Consider the following 19196-nt stretch of genomic DNA (forward strand, 5'->3'; position numbering starts at 1 on the left):
GGGTATTAAAAACAGGAGGCCATAGTTTAAAGGTGAAAGGAAGGAGTTTTAACAGGATCTGAGGAGAAAGTAATTTTTAACAGAGATTGGCTGATACTTTGCCAGACAAGGCAGTGGAATCAAATAAAAGTAATATCTTAAAGTCACCTCCAATGGGATCCCACCTCTAGCCACATCTTCCCATCTCTACCTCTTTCCGCAGAGACCTATCCCTCCGCAACTCCCTGATTAACATCCCTTCCCAACCAACCCCCCCCCCCCCCCCCCCCGTACGTTCCCCTGCAGCCACATGAGATGCAACACCTGTCCCAATACTTCCTCCCTCGATTCAATTCGCTGAACACCTTCACTCAGTCCGTTTGAGTCTACACAATATCTCGGTTGCCAAACACTTTAACTCCCCCTCCCATTCCCACACTGACCTTTCTGTCCTGGGCCTCCTCCACTGTCAGAGTGAGGACTAGTGCAAATTGGAGGAACAACACTTCATATTTCGCTTGAGCAGCTTACATCCCAGCGGTATGAATATCGATTTCTCTAACATCAAGTAACCCTTGCTTCCCCTCTCTTTCCATCCCTCCCCCACGCTAGTTCTCCAAATTGTTTCACTGTCCTCCTAATTAATTTTACTGTTTGTATGCCTCGTTGTCACCTTCCCCTCAGCCAACATGAACCATTCTACATTTTCCTTGATAAATGTCTGTTTGCCTTTGTCCTTTTCACACCTTACATGCTCTTTGTACCCTTTATATCTCTAGTTTCCCTCCCTCCTGACTCTCCGTCTGATGATGCATCATCCATTCCTTCTCCTCAGAGATCCTTCCTGTTCCGCTGAGTTACTCCAGGATTTTGTGTCTATCTTTGATGTAAACCATCATCTTCAGTTTCTTCCCACACGTATCTTTAAAAGGCATTTATCTAGTGGGCAACGCTGGTTCCAATGCGTGCAGATGGCTTTATTGTATATGGGCAAACTAGTCGTCATGTACGTGAAAGGTCTAAGGGCCCATTTCTGTGCTATACAACTCCACGACTCTCTGGCCCCGATAATCTGCTTCATCATCAGAGCTGACAATATCTTAGCTCAAACAGAAAGCTGAACTTTACAATTGACCAATGTCAATTGGCCTAACTGGGCCATTTATAAGCACTGCGCCTAATCTCATATCAGCCGTCAGCTGCCATCGTTCAGTGGATGTCTTATCATCCATACGGCCCATCAAGTCTACTCCGCCATTCAATCATGGCTGATCTATCTCTCCCTCTCAGCCCCATTCTCCTGCCTTCTCCCCATAACCCCTGGCACCTATACTCATAATGGCAGGACTTCCATGGTACCCAGAGATTCTTTGGAGATACATTTGAATGGAGGACGATCAGGCTCACTCTAATCCACTACTAGAATTACAAGCTTCTTTGCAAGGAACAAAGTGCTGTATTTCTGCCCAAAAACATGATCCACCCACGACCTGACTCGGTAGCAATTGGAATTTCGGACACTTAATAAATCATTAAAGTCTTCTGAAATGGAATGAATATTAACTTGCTATGGATGGTATTTGTACACTGACCAGAGATTGACTTGATCCTCCGCAGGACGTTGCAGACTGAAGTCTTTTTCTCTCTGGCGGATGAGGTCAGGTATTCACGGTCAAGAAGTTCCAGAAATTGATGCAATTCCACAATCAACTCTTCCATCACTGAAAAGAGCAAAGAACAAAGGTCAACAAAGGTCAACCTACCCGCAGATACATGCAAGGAATAATGTTGTCATCCAGCCTTACTTAATGTTGCATTTAAGAGACCATGTGCTAGTTTTTCATTGGTAGATCGATAAAGGAGAGATTTCACATGTTCAAATTCCTGGGCATTAACAGCTCGGTTGATCTGTCGTAGACCTAGCGCAGTGAAATAATCACAAAGCACCTCTACCTTCTTAGGAGTTTAGAGAAATTAGTCCCTGGATGCTCCAACACACTTCCGCACCGACCAGCGAATGCAGAACATTAATGGGCCTGTCCCACTTAGGCGATTTTTTAGGTGACTACAGGCGACTGCCGAAAATTTTTCAACGTGTTGACATTTTTTCGGCGACAGTGGGCTGTCGTAGGTTGTCGGCAGGTTAACGTAGGTTGTCACCAGGTGACGTAGGTTGTTGCCGGTGCTGACTTTGGTGAATTCCATTGTCCTAGTCGCCGGCAGTCACCTAAAAAAAAATCGCCTAAATGGGGCAGACCCATTACACTGTCCTACACACACTCGGGACAATTTACACTTATACCAAGTCAATTAACCTACAAACCTGTTGTAGGAAGGAACTGCAGATGCTGGTTTAAACCAAAGATAGACACAAATAGCTGGAAAATACTATCCCGCGGAGTTACTCCAGCATTTTGTGTCTATCTGTCTAACCAACAAACCTGTACGTTTTTCGAGTGTGGGAGGAAACTGAAGATGTCGGAGAAAACCCATGCAGTCATGGGGAGAAGGTACAGACGTACAAACTCTGTACAGACAGCACCCGTAGACAGGATCAAACTGCAAACTGTAAACTAGATGTAGTGTAGAAAGTAGATAGACACAAAATGCTGGAGTAACTCAGCACGACAGGCAGCATCTCCGGAGTGAAGGAATGGGTGATGTTTCGGGTCAAGACCCATGTTCAGGCTGAGAGTCAGGGGAGAGGGAGACATATAGATATTGAAGGGTTAGGTGTAAAAACAACAGATCAAAGGGGACAATGCTCAAGGGAAATGTTGAATGGTCTATTGTTAGCTATGGGGAAGGTGACAATGAGGCACACAATCAGTAAATTTTAATCAGGAGACAGTGAAACTAGTCGGAGAACTAGGAAGGGGCCGCTCACGTGAAATATGAGGTGGTGTTCCTCCAATTTATGTTGGGCTGCACTCTGACAGTGGTGGAGGCCCAGAACAGAAAGGTCAGTGTGGGAATGGGAGGTGGAGTTGAAGCGTTTAGCAACCGGGAGACCACTTAGACCTAGGTGAAAGTATCCTGACAGACTGCATCATGGCCAGGTATGGCAATTCCAATCCATCTAAACACAAGAGGCTGTAGAGAGCAGTGGACTGTGTCCATGTATGATAGGCACCGTTCCACTCCATCGGAAACACCTACAGAAGGTGGCATCTATCAAGGATTTCCCCCTCCCCTTTCTCTCCCACCCTCCCTCTCACCCCCCACCCTCTCCTCTCTCCCCCCTCCCCCTTCCCCCCTCTCTCCCTCCCTCTCTCCCCCCCCTCCTCTCCCCCCCTCCCACTTCCCCCCCTCTCTCTCCCCCCTCTCTCCCTCCCCTGCCTCTCTCTGCCCCCCCTCCTCTGTCCCCCCCATCCTCTCCCCCCCTCCTCTCCCCCCTCCTTCCCCCTCCTCTCTCCCCCCTCCTCTCTCCCCCCCTCCTCTCCCTCCTCCTCTCTCCCCTCCTCCTCTCATCCCCCCCTCACTCTCCCCCCCCACCTCTCCCCCCCCCCTCCTCTCTCCCCCCTCCTCTCTCCCCCCCTCTTCACTCCCCCCCCCTCCTCTCTCCCCTCCTCCTCTCTCCCCCGCCCTCCTCCTCTCTCTCCCTCCTCATCTCTCTCCCTCCCTCCTCCTATCTCTCCCTCCCCCCTCCTCTCTCCCCTCCTCCTCTCTCCCCCCCCTCCTCCTCCCCCCCCCCACCTCTCCTCCCCCCCCTGCCTCTCTCCCCCCCTCTTCACTCCCCCCCCTCTTCTCTCTCCCCCCTCTTCTCTCCCCCCCTCTTCTCTCCCCCCCTCCTCTCCTCCCCCCCTCCTCTCTCCCCCCCCACCTCTCCCCCCCCCACCTCTCTCCCCCCTCCTCTCTCCCCCCCCACCTCTCTCCCCCCCCCCCCTCTCTCCCCCCCCCCCCCCCCCCCCCTCTCGCCCCCTTTTGTGTGTTTGTCCAAGTTTGTGTGGCTATGATGCTCCTGAAAATGCTTCATTGCAATGTACTTGCGCATATGACAATCAATTTGGCTTGATCTTAATTTGGGAACATTTTCCATGGTTCTTCCAGCTGTTGGTTAATACTGGTTACATTTGGGAGGATTTGGCACAATGTACACTTATATTCAGACCACAAGGAAAGACATTAGCATAAAAAAAATGCCTGTAGGGCAGCTAAACTGAGACTGATTTGCTCCAGAGAGTAGTATTTGAATTATTTAATAATCTGTTACTGCATCATATAATTCCTCAGTTGCTGAATGTTCAGCAATGCTCATCGTAAAAATCCAATCACATTCATGCCGACTGATAGTTTACTTTAGTTTAGTTTAGTTTAGTGATACAGCATGGAAACATGAAGGAACCGATTGTGGATGATCAGCCATGATCATAGTGAATGGTAGGGTGCTGGCTCGAAGGGCCAAATGGCCTACTCCTGCACCTATTGTCTATTGTCTATTATTGAATGACCAGCTGCTTCATTCAGACCCATCAAGATGCAGGTAAAAGTACTTTTAGCCCTTCCAGAGATTGCGACTAATATGTTTTGATTTTTAGTTTTACTTTAGTGGGTGTAGGATGGTGTTAATGTGTGGGGATCGCTGGTCGGCGCGGACCCAGTGGGCTTCTTGTTCCTCTTCCCACTTCCTCTAAATCCAAGACGTAGCTATGGGCACCCACATGGGCCCCAGCTATGCCTGCCTCTTTGTAGGGTACATCAAACAATCATAGTTCCAGGCGTACACTGGCCCTATCCCCGAACTCTACCTCCGCTACATTGATGACTGCATCGGTGCTACCTCCTGCGCCCATGCAGAACTTACTGACTTCATCAACTTCACAACTAATTTCCATCCGGCACTCAAATTCACTTGGACCATCTCCGACATCTCCGTACCATTTCTGGATCTCACGGTCTCCATCACAGGAGACAGACTATCGACTGACATCCATTACAAACCTACTGACTCCCATAGCTATCTAAACTACACTTCTTCCCGCACTGCTTCCTGTAAAGACTCTATCCCCTACTCCCAATTCCTCCATCTACGCCGCATCTGCGCAGATGATGAGGTTTTCCATTAAAGTTCATCGGAGATGTCCTCATTCTTTAGGGAACAGGGGTTCCCCTCTTCCATTATAGATGAGGCTCTCACTAGGGTCTCCTCGATAACCTGCAGCTCCGCCCTTACTCCCACTCCCCCCATTCGTAACAAGGACAGAGTCTCACTTGTCCTCACCTTCCACCCCATCAGCCGTCGCATACAGCAAATAATCCTCCAACATTTTTGCCACCTCCAACGGGATCCCACTACTTTCCATATCTTCCCATCTCCACTCCTTTCTGCTTTCCGCAGAGACCGTTCCCTCTGCATTCCCTCCTGGTCAACTCGTCCCTTCCCACCCAAACCACCCCCTCCCCAGGTACTTTCCGCTGCAACCGCAGGAGATGCAACACCTGTCCCTTTACCACCCCCCTCGACTCCATCCAAGGACCCAAACAGTCTTTTCAGGTGAGGCAGAGGTTCACTTGCACCTCCTGCAACCTCATCTACTGTATCCGCTGTTCCAGGTGTCAACTTCTCTATATCGGCGAGACCAAGCGCAGGCTCGGCGATCGTTTCACTGAACACCTCCGCTCAGTCCGTGTTAACCCACCTGATCTCCCGGTTGCTCAGCACTTCAACTCCTCCTCCCATTCCCAATCTGACCTTTCTGTCCTGGGCCTCCTCCATTGTCAGGGTGAGGCCCAGCGCAAATTGGAGGAACAGCCATCTCATATTATGCTTGGGTAGTTTACACCCCAGCGGTATGAACATTGACTTCTCCAATTTCAGGTAGTCCCTGCTTTTCCTTTCTCTCCATCCCCTCCCCCTTCTTAGTTCTCCCACTAGTCTTACTGTCTCCGACTACATTTTATATTTGTCCGCCCCCTCCCCTGACATCAGTCTGAAGAAGGATCTCAACCCGAAACGTCGCCCTTTCCTCCTCTCCAGAGATGCTGCCTGTCCCACTGAGTTACTCCAGCATTTTGTGTCTGCCTTCGATTTAAACCAGCATCTGCAGTTCTTTCCAACACTTCTGGTTACAAAGGTGGGAGCAACGTAATATCTTGTTCACGTGGTTTGCTTTTCATGGGCAAGTTAGATAGAGATCCAAAATTGTTTTTTTTTTTATTAGAAACGACACCAAGAGGATGACAAAGTAATTGTCATCAAGAGGCGTCACGGTGGCGCAGCGGTAGAGTTGCTGCCTTACAGCGAATGCAGCACTGGAGATCCGAGTTCGATCCCGACTACGGATGCTGTCTGTACGCAGTATGTACTTTCTCCCCGTGATCTGCGTGGGTTTTCTCCGAGATCTTCGGATTCCTCCCACACTCCAAAGACATACAAGTTTGTAAGTTAATTGGCTTGGTGTAAGTGTAAATTGTCCCTAGCGGGTATAGGATAGTGTTAAAGTGCGGGGATCACTCGTCGGTGCGGACTCGGTGGGCCAATGGGCCTGTTTGCGCGCTGTATCTCTAAATTAAAACTAAAAAAATATATATTAGTCACAGTCTCTGGAAGGGTTCAAAGTACTTTTACCTGCATCTTGATGGTTCTGAATGAAACAGCTGGTCATTCAATAATAGACAATAGACAATAGGTGCAGGAGGAGGCCATTTGGCACTTTGAGCCAGCACCGCCATTCAATGTGATCATGGCTGATCGTCCACAATCAGTACCCCGTTCCTGCCTTCTCCCAATTTCCCTTGATTCTGCTATCTTTAAGGAAGCAAATCCAGGACTTCTACACATGCGCAGTCAAACTTGGAAATCCTGATTCTACTGACAGATTTTCCAGATTTCTTGTGAACTTTAGAGGCCAAAGTAGTATTGGTATGTTATTGTTGATTTGACCAAGGTACAGCAAAAAATAGTTTGCTGATATCCAGTCAAGTCACGCTATACATGAGTGTAATCTGTACACCAGTACAACAAGTAGTGCAACAAGAAAAATACCAGTCCAGAGGGAGCGTGAAGAAGAAAAACAATAATAGATATAAGACGACAAGGAGTTGCATAGGGAAGATGAGGGAGAGATACACAGAAGTAAGCAAGGATGACCACTTTTCAGTTAGCAGTGCCTTCATTGGTGAAACTGGCATGAAACATTCATAGGTTTGTCTTGTATACTGTAGAACAAGTGCTAAACCGTTTCACATTTTTTTCTGTGTACATTTTGTTGCTGAAGATAATTTATGTGCACAAATAACCAGAAAACCTAGGACTTCTAAAATATTAAGCATCTCTGTTCCAGGGATCTGGATTTTCGTTGCAACTGAATAAAGTTTGCCGACTACATAATTCTCTGAATGGCAATATGTTTTTTGCACTCATACCAAAAAACATCTTTAAAGAATTTTCACCTTTGTGAAATTAATTCAGTGACTTTGAAATGTGTAGTTTCCCTATTGTATATTGTTCAGTGGTGCAGTATCACAAACTAATGTCGTAAAAACACTTCACAAAAAAACCCCCCATAAACAACATATTCATGGAAAACCCATCAATTATGTCAGCTTGACTTTATAACCTACAAGTGTGTGTATTAGCAATTTTCTAAAATAATGACAGCAGAGAGGATATACACCTCATTTTGTGAATCAGAAACGTGTCACCTTTGGCAATAAAAAAACAATAACTTGGATTTTTAAAAAGAGTCTATAAAACTCCTTGCAAGCATTAAACGTCACTCTATAGAATTGCAACGACAATTCTTACTCCAAGATTTGTTTGTCTTTGCAGTCTCTTTAGTCTTCTGGCAGCTGATCTTTAATCCAACCTTTGATGCATTCTCCTCCAGAGTGGTTGTCATCTCTTGAAGGGTGTGTCACGACTCTGCTAGTAGTGCAATGTCATCGGTAAAATCTAGGTCTGTGAGGTGTCTTCCTGTTCTCTACAGTATTCCAAAGTCAGGTTTGTTCATTGTCTTCCGAATGACATAGTCGATCTCGACAATAAACAGTAAGGGGGATCAGCTGCCAGAAGGCTAAGACCATGTAGACTGGAGACCAGCAACCAATAGACCAACTGATAATCAATGGGGAACCTGTGGAAAATGTGACAAGATTTATCTATCTTGGCAGCATGTTCACAGTAGATGGAGATGTAGAGGTCGACCATCTCCAGAATTGGTAAAGCTGCATCAGTCTTCAGAGGAATGCAGCCCATATGGTCTAGTGGCGGGATATCCAAGATGCTTGAAGTCAAACTCTTCCAGTCCGTAGTCCTCCCTACAGCCCTCTATGCCAGTGACACATGGAAAATCAATGTGAAGATGAAAAATAAATTGGATGCATTCCAACAACGCTGCTTGAGGAAGATCTTGAAGACTAGCTACAGAGACCGCATCACAAACAGGGAGATCTACCGGGAAACTGCAACAAAGTCTCTCAGCCAGGACATAGAGGTACGCAGGATGAAATTTGCAGAACATGTACTGAGAATGTCACCAGAATGTGCACCTAAGATAGCAATGAGGCCGACCTAAACTCACATGGAGGTGAACATTCCAGAAGGATTTGGAAGCCCGGGACGCAAACCTATCGAGGGTGGAAGACGTCGCACTTGACCGAATAGAATGGCGATAGCTTGCTGCCCAATGGACAACAGAGTGGGAGGAACTAAGTCTCTTTTGACTTTTGGACTACTCAGCATTTACACAGTGCATAGACACAAAATGCTGGAGTAACTCAATTGAAGGAATGGGTGACGTTTCGGGTATTGACCCGAAACGTCACCCATTCCTTCCCTCCAGAAATGCTGCCTGTCCGCATGAGTTGCTCCAGCAATTTGGGTCTATCTTCAGCTGCTGGTATCCTGTTTAGAGGAAATCAAATAAAAACAGAAAATACTGGAAAAAAACTCAGCAGGTCAGGCAGCATCTGTGGAAAGAGAAACAGAGCTAGAATTTCAGGACAAAGACCCTTCGTTCGAAGTTTCTGCTTTTATTTCAGCCTACTGTTTAAGTTCCATGACAATTAGAATGAAATTGGGTGGTGTACTTTAATGGAAACTGCAATTCTCCGGTAACAATGTTCGGAAAAGTTCTCAACACATTAAGCTTATAGAGACCAAAATATTGATACAAAAAGAATGTTTGTTTGAAGTCTATCCCACAAAAAAAACCCACTGAGCTAAACCAAAACCAATGTTGAAATGTTCAAGTTAGATCATAACTCGCATCTGAAAACTCTAAAACCCGAACCCAAGATTAAATCTTACGACTGGAACTGAAGCGGCATTGCGTAACTGATTGCACAAGGTGAACCGTGGGGAATTGGTGATAAAATATTCAACAATGGAGAATGCTGGCTCTAAATGATCTCCCCTGCAGTGCTTGCACAAGTTTGCACAGCACTCAATGACGTCAGCACTCTGCTTTGCCAAACTGATGTTTTTTTTTTCATGCCAGCAATTTACTGGCCAGGAAAAATACTAAATCTTATCCACACGCTCACCATGACGCCATTTTGAGGCTCTTCCTCGAGAGACAAGAGGGGTTCATGATGTGAGTTTGTGACTTTTGCCCCTCACGTTCACTTTTATGTAGATGTTATTGTTTGCAGTACAAACATCACGCTGGTCTCCAGCATTTGTCGGAACAGCCACTGAAACCACAATGGTAGGGTGCTGCATTCCTGCGTTCTTGGTCAGCCTTGTGATTTGAACTGGCTTGTTAGGGTCTTTTGCTTGTGTGTTTTCCAGACTCTCCGCTCTGCACTGCACTGCACTCTGGAAAGTTTCATCACAGATGGCAGATGTAAAAGACACTGTTAGCAACAGAACTAATTAGCGGTGCTCAGTTTAATCAACATATTTTGAGCAGAACGTAAACGGCCGGAGGAACTCAGTGGTTAGGCAGCATCTGTGGAGGGAAATTAGCTGGTTCTGCAGTCGAGGAAGAAACGGGAGGTTTTAAGGTCTTCTTGGTGGAGGATGGAGATAGGGTTGCCAACTGTCCCATATTAGCTGGGACATCCCATGGCCCCCGTCAGTCGGCAGCCCGGCCAGCTGTCCGACCTTCGGACCTTCGCCGACACCACCACCCCTCCTTCTCATGGCCGATCATCGGTTCATGAGTTGGATGGGGTGCCGGACTTTGCGCGCGCCGTCGTGTGGGCCAAAACTCCTCAGCTGTCCCGCCGGGCTGAGCTTTGTGTGCAGTCCAGCACCCGGGCCAACTCATCATTCACCCAGCCACAGCCAATTCAGTCAACGAATTGCCGTCGGGAATTTGTCCCATATTTTGGTCTTTTGTCCCTTATTTGGGAGTGAGAAAGTTGGCAACCCTAGATAGAGGTGTAGAGTGACTGAATGTCCACAGTAAAGCTGAGGGATTGGGGGCCTGGAAAGGAGTGGAAGAAATGGATAGACAGCGTTTCATGTCGGGGACCTTTCTTCAGCCTAACGTAAATGGAGGGAGAAAGCTGGAAAAATAAGTGGCGGTAATGTGACAGAGCCTGGCGTTCTAGAGATGTTGCCTGACCCGTTGAGTTACTGCAACACTTTGTGAACCAACATCTGCAATTCCGTGTTTCCACAAGTGTTAGGTGGATACAGGTGAGGATGGTTGGCAGATGGGCCACGATAAATGGCAAAGCGGCTGAAGCTGAAGAGGAGACAAAGAGATGTCAGATAAGGAAAGAAGTGAAGGTGTGAAATGTAAAGCCAGAGGGAGAGATTATGGGTGGAAGGGGTCACGGACTACGCAGCCCAGACCATCACACTAACCTTCTATTGACTCCATTTATACCTCACGCTGCCTCGGCAAGGCCAGCAGTATAATCAAGGACAAGTCGCACCCAGGCTACTCCCTCTTCTCCCCTCGCTCATCAGGTAAAAGGCATAGAAGTGAGAAAACTGGAATACCCCCCCCCCCCCCCCCCCCCCCCCGATTCAGGAACAGTTTCTTATCAGGCAACTGAAACATCCTACCATAACCAGAGAGCAGTGCTGAGCCACTGTCTTGGGGTGGGAGATTGCAACCTTCATGTGGTCCGCCCTGTTTCGACAAATGCAATCAACCATCTATGCACTATCAAATAAGATCAAATAGAACAAGTTGTCCTACAACTTTAGGCTGTGCACGCCATACGCAAGAAGAAGGAGAAGCCATTATCTACCTCTTTGATGGCCCTTGGACTATCCTTGATCTGACTTTGGTGGCTTTACCTTGCGCTAAACGTTATTCCCTTACCATGTATCTGCACACTGTAAATGGCTCGATTGTAATCATGTATTGTCTTTCTGCTGACTGGTTAGCACGCAACAAAAGCTTTTCACTGTACCTCGGTACACGTGACAATAAACTAAACTGATTAGCTGGGGATACGGGAAAGAGGGAGGATAAAAGAGAAATATGGATCTTGGGGATGGAGATAAATATGCGGAGGAAAGGAAAGGAGCAGAGTAACTAGGGTGGTGGCAAATGGTGGAAGAAATATGTACATATCAGGTTGGGGGTGGGGGTGTTACTTGAAGCTGGAGAATCCACTATGCATATTGTTGTAAGATGCCCACGCAGAATATGAGTTGGTGCTTTTCCAGTGTGCGCGTGGCCTCACCCAGACAATTTCACAGGCCAAGGACAGAAAGGTCAGTATGGGAATGGGAAGGAGTTAAAATGGTTAGTGACAGAAAGCTCCAGCAAGCTTTCTTCGAGAGCATAAAGTTCCTCGGAGTGCAAATTACAGACCGTCTCACCTGGTCCAGGAACAACACTGGGATTGTGAAACGGGCCCATCAGCGACTGCACTTCCTGAGGAAACTCAAACAGGCCTCACTCCCCACCAACATGGTCAGGACTTTTTACAGGGTCACGGTGGAGTCTGTACTCACGTACTGCATAAACACGTGGTACTCCAACTGCAACTGCTCAGACAGGAAGGCTCTGCAGAGGGTAGAGAGGGGAGCAGAGAGGATCATTGGCGTCTCCCTACCCTCGGTACAAGAACTGTTCCAGAGCCGCTGTCTGAAAAAAGCTCTGAGAATAGCTAAGGACAAACTGCACCCCCTCCACACACACCTGGATCTCCTGCCATCAGGCAACAGATACCGTAGCATCAAAGCCCGGACTACCAGACTGCTAAACAGCTTCCTGCCACAGGCTGTGAGGCTGCTAAACAGTCACTCTGTACTCACAGTCGCCTGATTCTGCGGCTTTGCACTGACATTTTAATAACTCTGGCACTGGCCACTCAAATCAGCTGCCCTGGACATTTTAATGATTGGTTTTACTGTATTTTAATGTTGCTGTTTTACCTGCTTTTAACTATTTATACTGTTTCATCAGGGACTGGATTGTTTTTTTATTGTTATTATGTGTGAAATGTTTTAAGTTTCATGTGCGATGCTCCGGTATTCCCTGTGAACGTCTTCTCATTTTGCACTGTGCAACTGTTGCTTTGCAAGATGACAATAAAGGTTGATTGATTGAAGCCTTGGTGGACCGAGTCCTGCCGTTCATCAGAACAGTTGTCTAATCTAGTCTTGGCCTCGCCGATGTAAAGGAGATTGAGTAGGCTGGGACTCTATTCCTTGGAGCGCAGGAGGATGAGGGGTGATCTTATTGAGGTGTATAAAATCATGAGAGGAATAGATTGGGTAAGTGGACAGATCTCTTGCCCAGAGGAGGTGAATCAAGGACCTGAGAACATTTAACCAGAATCCGAGAGGTAACTTTACCAATTGATGCATGTGACAATAAATGCGAACTTGAACTTTTTCACACAAAGGGTGGTGGGTGTATGGAACAAGCTGCCAGAGGAGGTAGTTGAGGCTGGGACTATCCCAACGTGTAAGATTCAGTTAGACAGGTACATGGATAGGACAGGTTTAGAGGGATATGGACCAAACGCGGGCAGGTGGGACTAGTGTAGATGGGACATGTTGGCTGGTGTGGGCTGAAGGGCCTGTTTCCACACTGTATCACTCTTTGACTCTATGATTCTATGAGTCCACATCGGGAACAGCGAATCCAGTAGATAAGTTTGCAAAAGATGAAAGTGATCCTCTGTCTCACCTGGAAGGACCGTTGTGGTCCCTGGAGGGAAGTGAGAGAGGTGGTATAGGGCCAGGTACAGAACGCCACAGGAGATCCTTTTTCCCTGTGGCTATCAAACTGTACAATTCCTCCCCTTCTATCGTGGGGTAGACTGAGACTGACCCCCCCCCCCCCCACCCCAATCTTTTCACATCCACAATCCTTTCCACTCGTAACTTTAATTTCATGTTTCACGTATCTTGTGTTTTATGACTGATGGCAGATCAATTTCACTCCTGGGATAAATAAAGTTCTATCGTCTCGCATCGTATCGTGTAACATCACCTTTGTTTGCAGGGGAAAGTGCCTGGGGAGGGGATGGAATTTTAACAGGCATGTGTATGGAAAACTAGAACTGTCCATAATGGAGCAAGATAAATAGGGGATGTAGAGAGGGCCGAGTGGGTATTACTTGAAACTTGAGAATTCAATGTTCATATCCTGGAGCTTTAAGCTACCCAAGCAGAACATGAGGTGTGTAGAAAGGAACTGCAGATGCTGGTTTAAACCGAAGATAGATACAAAATGCTGGTTTAACTCAGCAGGGCAGGCAGCATCACTGGAGAGAAGGAATGAGTGACGTTTCGGGTCGAGACCCTTCTTCAGACTGTGGTGTTTTTCCAGTTTGCAATGCTTTTTTTTTAATAAAAGGAGTTTGTCTGTTTTCATGCCTCAAGTAAGCTCAGGCTCACTAGCTAAAGAAGTTTATTTTGTTAACAAGTTCGTACACAGTTTTTCATACAATTGGCCAAGCCTGGTTCTGAAGAGCTTTTCAATTGTTTAACTGCAGCTGAGATTTTAGTACATTGTACAAAGGTATTGTTCAATGAACAATGGGAGCAGATAAGGATTTAGCGGATGTTTTGATTAAGGATTACAAAGCTTGCTTTTAACATGCACTCCTTTATTCTCAAGTGCATAGTAGGTCAGAGGTTTAGCTTAGTTTAGTTTAGAGATACAGCGCGGAAACAGGCCCTTCGGCCCACCGGGTCAGCATCGACCAGTGATCCCCGCATATTAACACTATCCTACACACACTAGGGACAATTTTTACATTTACCAAGCCAATTAACCTACAAAGGTCTTTGGAGTGTGGGAGGAAACTGAAGATCTCAGAAAAAATCCACGCAGGTCACGGGGAGAATGTACAAACTCTGTACAGACAGCACCCGTAGTCGGGATTGAACCCGGGTCTCTGGCGCTGCATTCGCTGTAAGGCAGCAACTCTACCGCTGCACCACGTCTGAAACCGAGTACTGAATTCAGAGTGAAGAATGGTCTGGACCCAAAACATCACCCATTCCTCTCTCCAGAGATGCTGCCTGTCCAGCCGAGTTACTCCAGTATTTTGTGTCTATCTTCGGTGTAAACCAGCATCTGCGATTCCCCCCTACACAATAGTTCAGAGCCCTGGTGCAATTTTTGTTTCCGAACTAGTTTAGCATTTTAAATCTTTATGACTAGAGCCAGGATTTTGCCATATATGCCATGTGCCTTTTCATGGCTTTTTTGATGATTTCACCAGGTTAATGCCCTTTTCACGATCGAGTGCCTAAATCAGCCTTTTTTTGTAGCTTTGCTAAAAGGTCGTGCTATTTTCTCATTGTACCGTGATTACAATGACGTTTACTATGTTAACACATTTATATTAATGTTATTATTAACGTGTAAACATAGTATAAATTACAAGAAAAATTCCACCACCGGGGCGAAACCGGGGGCGCCACCATCGGTCGTTCATTCATTCGTGCCGCTGCCCGCTGGTTCAGTCTTCTCCAAGATCTATTTATTGTTTCTAATTTTGCAAACTTCCCAAAAGCTATAACTTCCCATGAGAAACGTGGCGAAACATTAGTGAATAACTTGCAGGTTTTCAACAAAGCAACTGATGATATTCGTAGTTCCTGACGATGTAGGTAAAGACATACAAGGACAATGTGAGAGAGTGATTTTAGCTAACAAAGATCTTGAAGAAATACAAAACATAGCTAAAGTTCTCAAAGGTAGTTGTAATGCACAAGATATCGACATGAATATAGAGTCTGTAGCTTGTTTTGGGTATGCACCAGTGACCTCAGCTGAGGTAGAAAGAAGTTTTTCTGAACTGAAGCATATTCTGTCTGACAGGCGGCATAGTTTAACATCAGATAATTTGAAAAAAATGCTAGTAATTATGTGCAACCAGGCAACTTTGGTCATTTAATGTAGTATACCTTTATATTATAATTTTTATCCATATTTTGGTGGTGGAAATACATGCCTTTTTAGTCAATGAATGCCTTTTTCGTGCCTTTTTTGTAATATTATTATGCCTTTTTGCCTGCCTATTTCAGAGTTTTTCAGTGCCTAAACATCCTGGCTCAATTTATGACAAATCTTCGGTTTAAACCAGCATAGAAACATAGAAAGTAGGTGCAGGAGGAGGCCATTCGGCACTTCGAGCCAGCACCGCCATTCATTGTGATCATGGCATCTGCATTTCCTTCCAACACTTAGCAAATCTTCATTACAAAACCAAGTTAAGTTCTTCTACTATGTCTATTGTTGGGTATGGTGAATATTTAAGTAATACTAATAATGCTTGAGCTGTAGAAATTAACTAATTTAGTTATTTGAAATATTGCAATTTGATTTGGGACATTATGGTTAAAGATTTTTGTACATAAACCAAGAGGATAAACCGTTTGGAAAAAAAAAACGGGGCTTTTGTTTTGAAAAGGCTAGACAAAAACACCCTTCTACTGATTTCCGCACTTACAGTTTATGTCTGAGAACAAAAATGTAGGCTACATGTTACAAATGAAAGTTTCCAGCCAATGAAAGTGGTGAAACCATAATCCTCTTAATCAGCTGTGAACTGCAATTAGCAAACACTTGGCACAGCCACCAGCAAAGACAGATGTTGATTCTATTAAAACACTGCAGCAAGAGGAAGGGACATTTGTAAACTAGAGAATGCAAGGATTCAGGAAGGAGGCATGTGTTCCCTGAAGATAGGCACAAAAAGCTGGAGTAATTTGTGCCAATTCTTTGTCACAGAACGCTGTGGAAGCAATGTCAGTGGATGTAGTTAAGGCAGAGATAGATAAGATTCCTGATTAGTACGGGTGTCAGAGGTTATGGGGAGAAGGCAGCAGAATGGGGTAAGGAGGGAGAGATAGTTCAAGTTCAAGTTCAAGTTCAAGTGAGTTTATTGTCATGTGTCCCTGTATAGGACAATGAAATTCTTGCTTTGCTTAAGCACACTGAAAATAGTAGGCATTTACTACAAAACAGATAAATGTGTCCATATACCATGATATAAATATATACACACATGAATAAATAAACTGGTAGTGCAAATAACAGAAAGTGGTTGCTAATAATCAGGGTTTTGTCCGAGCCAGGTTTAATAGCCTGATGGCTGAGGGGAGATAGAGATAGATCAGCCATGATTGAATGGCACAATAGACTTGATGGGCTGAATGGCCTAATTCCGCTCCTATCACTTATGACCTACCGACACATGTTCCCTGACACTCATTCCGAGCTGTGCTTGGTGTGCAATGCTGGCCAATAAATGACCCATTGCATCAACCAGCGACGTGCAAGTAGGTCAAGGGCTGTGGAAGATCTTGCAGGAAGTCAATAAAACCCACCAGTTAGCCAGCATATTTACTCTTTCCAAAGTGAATCACTTAGTTAAAACAGCTGCAACAAATCAAAAAGCAGCAAGGGACAGTATTGTGCCAACTTAACCAGCCAAACGTTTACAATACTCTACGTCCTCAGCTCATTGTTTCTGTTGCCGTCTGGCAGGCTGACCTCCACTGTGCTGAGGCCAGGTATCAGCTCCCCGACACCTCCTCACACTTACCCCTTCACCATGATCCCCCCCCCCCCGGCGGATGAACACCAGGCGAACATCCCTCAGACTGTTACCAATCTCACTCCCACCACAACCTCCCCTCCGCAGTCTCCAGCCTTGTAGTTCTCCACCCTTGGACCGCACTGTTTCTTTCCTCCCTTCCCCATCATCTATAAACAGATCACCGCAAGCTGTATCACTCCCCGACTCTGAGACCACATCGGGAACACCGAATCCAGTCGATGAGTTTGTAAAAGATGAAAGTGACCCTCTGTCTCACCTGGAAGGACTGTTGTGGTCCCTGGAGGGAAGTGAGAGAGGTGGTAGAGGGGCAGGTTTTACATCCCGGGTGGTTGCAGGGGAAAGTGCCTGGGGAGGGGATGGAATTTTAACACACATGCGTATGGAAAACTATAATTGTCCATAATGGAGCATGATAAACAGGGTAAATAGAGAGGGCCTAGTGGGTATTATTTGAAACTTGAGAATTCAATGCTCATGTCGTGGGGCTGTAAGCTACCCTACCTCTCTGTGGATTGTCACCTTGTCGTGGTGGAGAAGCTTGTTTGGTCCTGAGATCCTGAGGGCGATGCCGTCTGGAGCTATGCTCCTGGTAGGGCCACCCATGGCAGTAAGGTCGAGGGGGAGGTCTCTGACAAAGAGCAATCCAACCAAGACCTCAACGGTGGAACAGGCGGAGGGTGATGGCTGACCTTAGTGGAGCATCACAACGGCTGGGAAGGCGGATGAAGGCTGCAGCAGAAAAGGGTCTCCGGTCGTCTTGGACTCCATGCCACTGGATCCTGACCCAGATCTGTCGAGGACCGCGGGGTGGATGTCTGTGCACCAGCCTCCCCACGTTAAACAAAGTCACGCACAAGCGTCCTCCATATAGGGAATAACACCCTGGAGTCACCCATGGTCAGCCATGACCGAAGGGGGCCTAAGAAGCTACCCAAGCAGAATATGAGGTGGTGTCTATCCAGTTTGCCTGCTCCAGTGCCACCAAACTCACCTCCAACCCCCCACCCCCACTTATCCAGTTGTTCAGCCCAAGACATCTTACACGCTCTTCAACACTTGAAGAGTGTCCCTGCCCCCATTGCCTCATCTTTACTGTGGACATTTAGTCCATTTACACCTCCATTCCCTACCAGTAAGTCTTGGGGACCTTTGGTTCTTTCGTGCACAGGGACACAACCAGTTCCTTTCTACGAACACTCTCCTTCGACCTCAGCATTAACAACTTCCCTCATGACTCTCCTCACTCTCTTCACAGTCGAAGGTGTGGCCATGGCCACTCATATGGGCCCCAGCTCTGCCTGCCTCTTCGGTCGTGGTGTTCCGACGTGGCAGTCCTGTCCAACTCCTGCTCTCCACACCTTGAACATCTGGTGGTGAAGTGCCGTCCCTTCTACCTCCCGAGAGAATTCACCTCCGTTATCCTGACCGCGGTCTACATCCCACCCCAAGCAGACGTCCGTCTGGCACTGGAGGAGCTGCAGGCCGTGGTCAACAAACACCAGACGTCTTACTCCGAGGCATTTACCACCATTGCTGGGGACTTCAATAAGGCGTACCTCAAGAAATCACTCCCCAACTTCCACCAACATGTTTCCTGCTGCACCAGAGGACCTAACACCCTCGACCACTGCTACACCACCATCAAGAATGCCTATCGTTCTATCCCTCGCCCTCACTTCGGTAAGTCTGACCATACCGCGGTGCTGCTTCTTCCTGCCTACAAGCAGCAATTAAAGAGCGCACCCCCAGAAGTGAGGACAGCACAGAGCTGGTCGGGGGGGGCAGAAGAACAACTCCAGGACTGTTTGGAGTCTGTAGACTGGGCAATGTTCAAGGACTCGGCAACGGACTTGAACGAATATGCCACAGTCGTTACAGACTTCATAAAGAAATGTGTGGAGGACTGCATCCCTACAAAAACCTTCCGAGTGTTTCCCAATCAGAAACCTTGGATGAACTTTGAGATCCGTACTCTCCTGAAGTCCAGACACAGGGCATTCACCTCCAATGATACAGTGGCCTACATGAAGACCAGATACGACCTTGGTAAGGCCATCAAAAAGGCCAAAAGGGACTTCTGCTCCAAACTGGAGGACGAGACAGATGTTCGGCAGCTGTGGCAGGGTCTGAATGCAATCACCTCCTACAAGGCAAAACCAGGAGGCAGCTCGAATGCCGGTGTAACATCACTCCCTGGCGAGCTCAATGCGTTTTACGCACGCTTTGACAGGGAGAATACTGATGTGACTTCCCGATCCCCCATTCGCTGCGATGGC

At 46.7% G+C, this 19196-nt stretch overlaps 1 protein-coding gene across 5 annotated transcripts in view; it reads right to left on the minus strand.

The window, feature by feature from the left end:
* Positions 1 to 19196, minus strand: part of afap1 (actin filament associated protein 1) — a 257061-nt gene that overhangs the window by 136087 nt on the left and 101778 nt on the right. For 3 of the 5 annotated variants that reach the window (XM_033019261.1, XM_033019251.1, XM_033019286.1), the window contains exon 2: positions 1572 to 1700. In XM_033019261.1, the coding sequence (XP_032875152.1) occupies positions 1572 to 1700 (129 nt within the window). Of the gene's footprint in view, positions 1 to 1571; positions 1701 to 7787; positions 7793 to 10738; positions 10742 to 15154; positions 15160 to 19196 lie in introns of those variants that run through there. The other 2 variants (XM_033019269.1, XM_033019277.1) reach the window with 2 other exon arrangements.

Source organism: Amblyraja radiata, chromosome 1, assembly GCF_010909765.2.
Source record: "Amblyraja radiata isolate CabotCenter1 chromosome 1, sAmbRad1.1.pri, whole genome shotgun sequence".
Lineage (NCBI taxonomy): Eukaryota > Metazoa > Chordata > Chondrichthyes > Rajiformes > Rajidae > Amblyraja > Amblyraja radiata.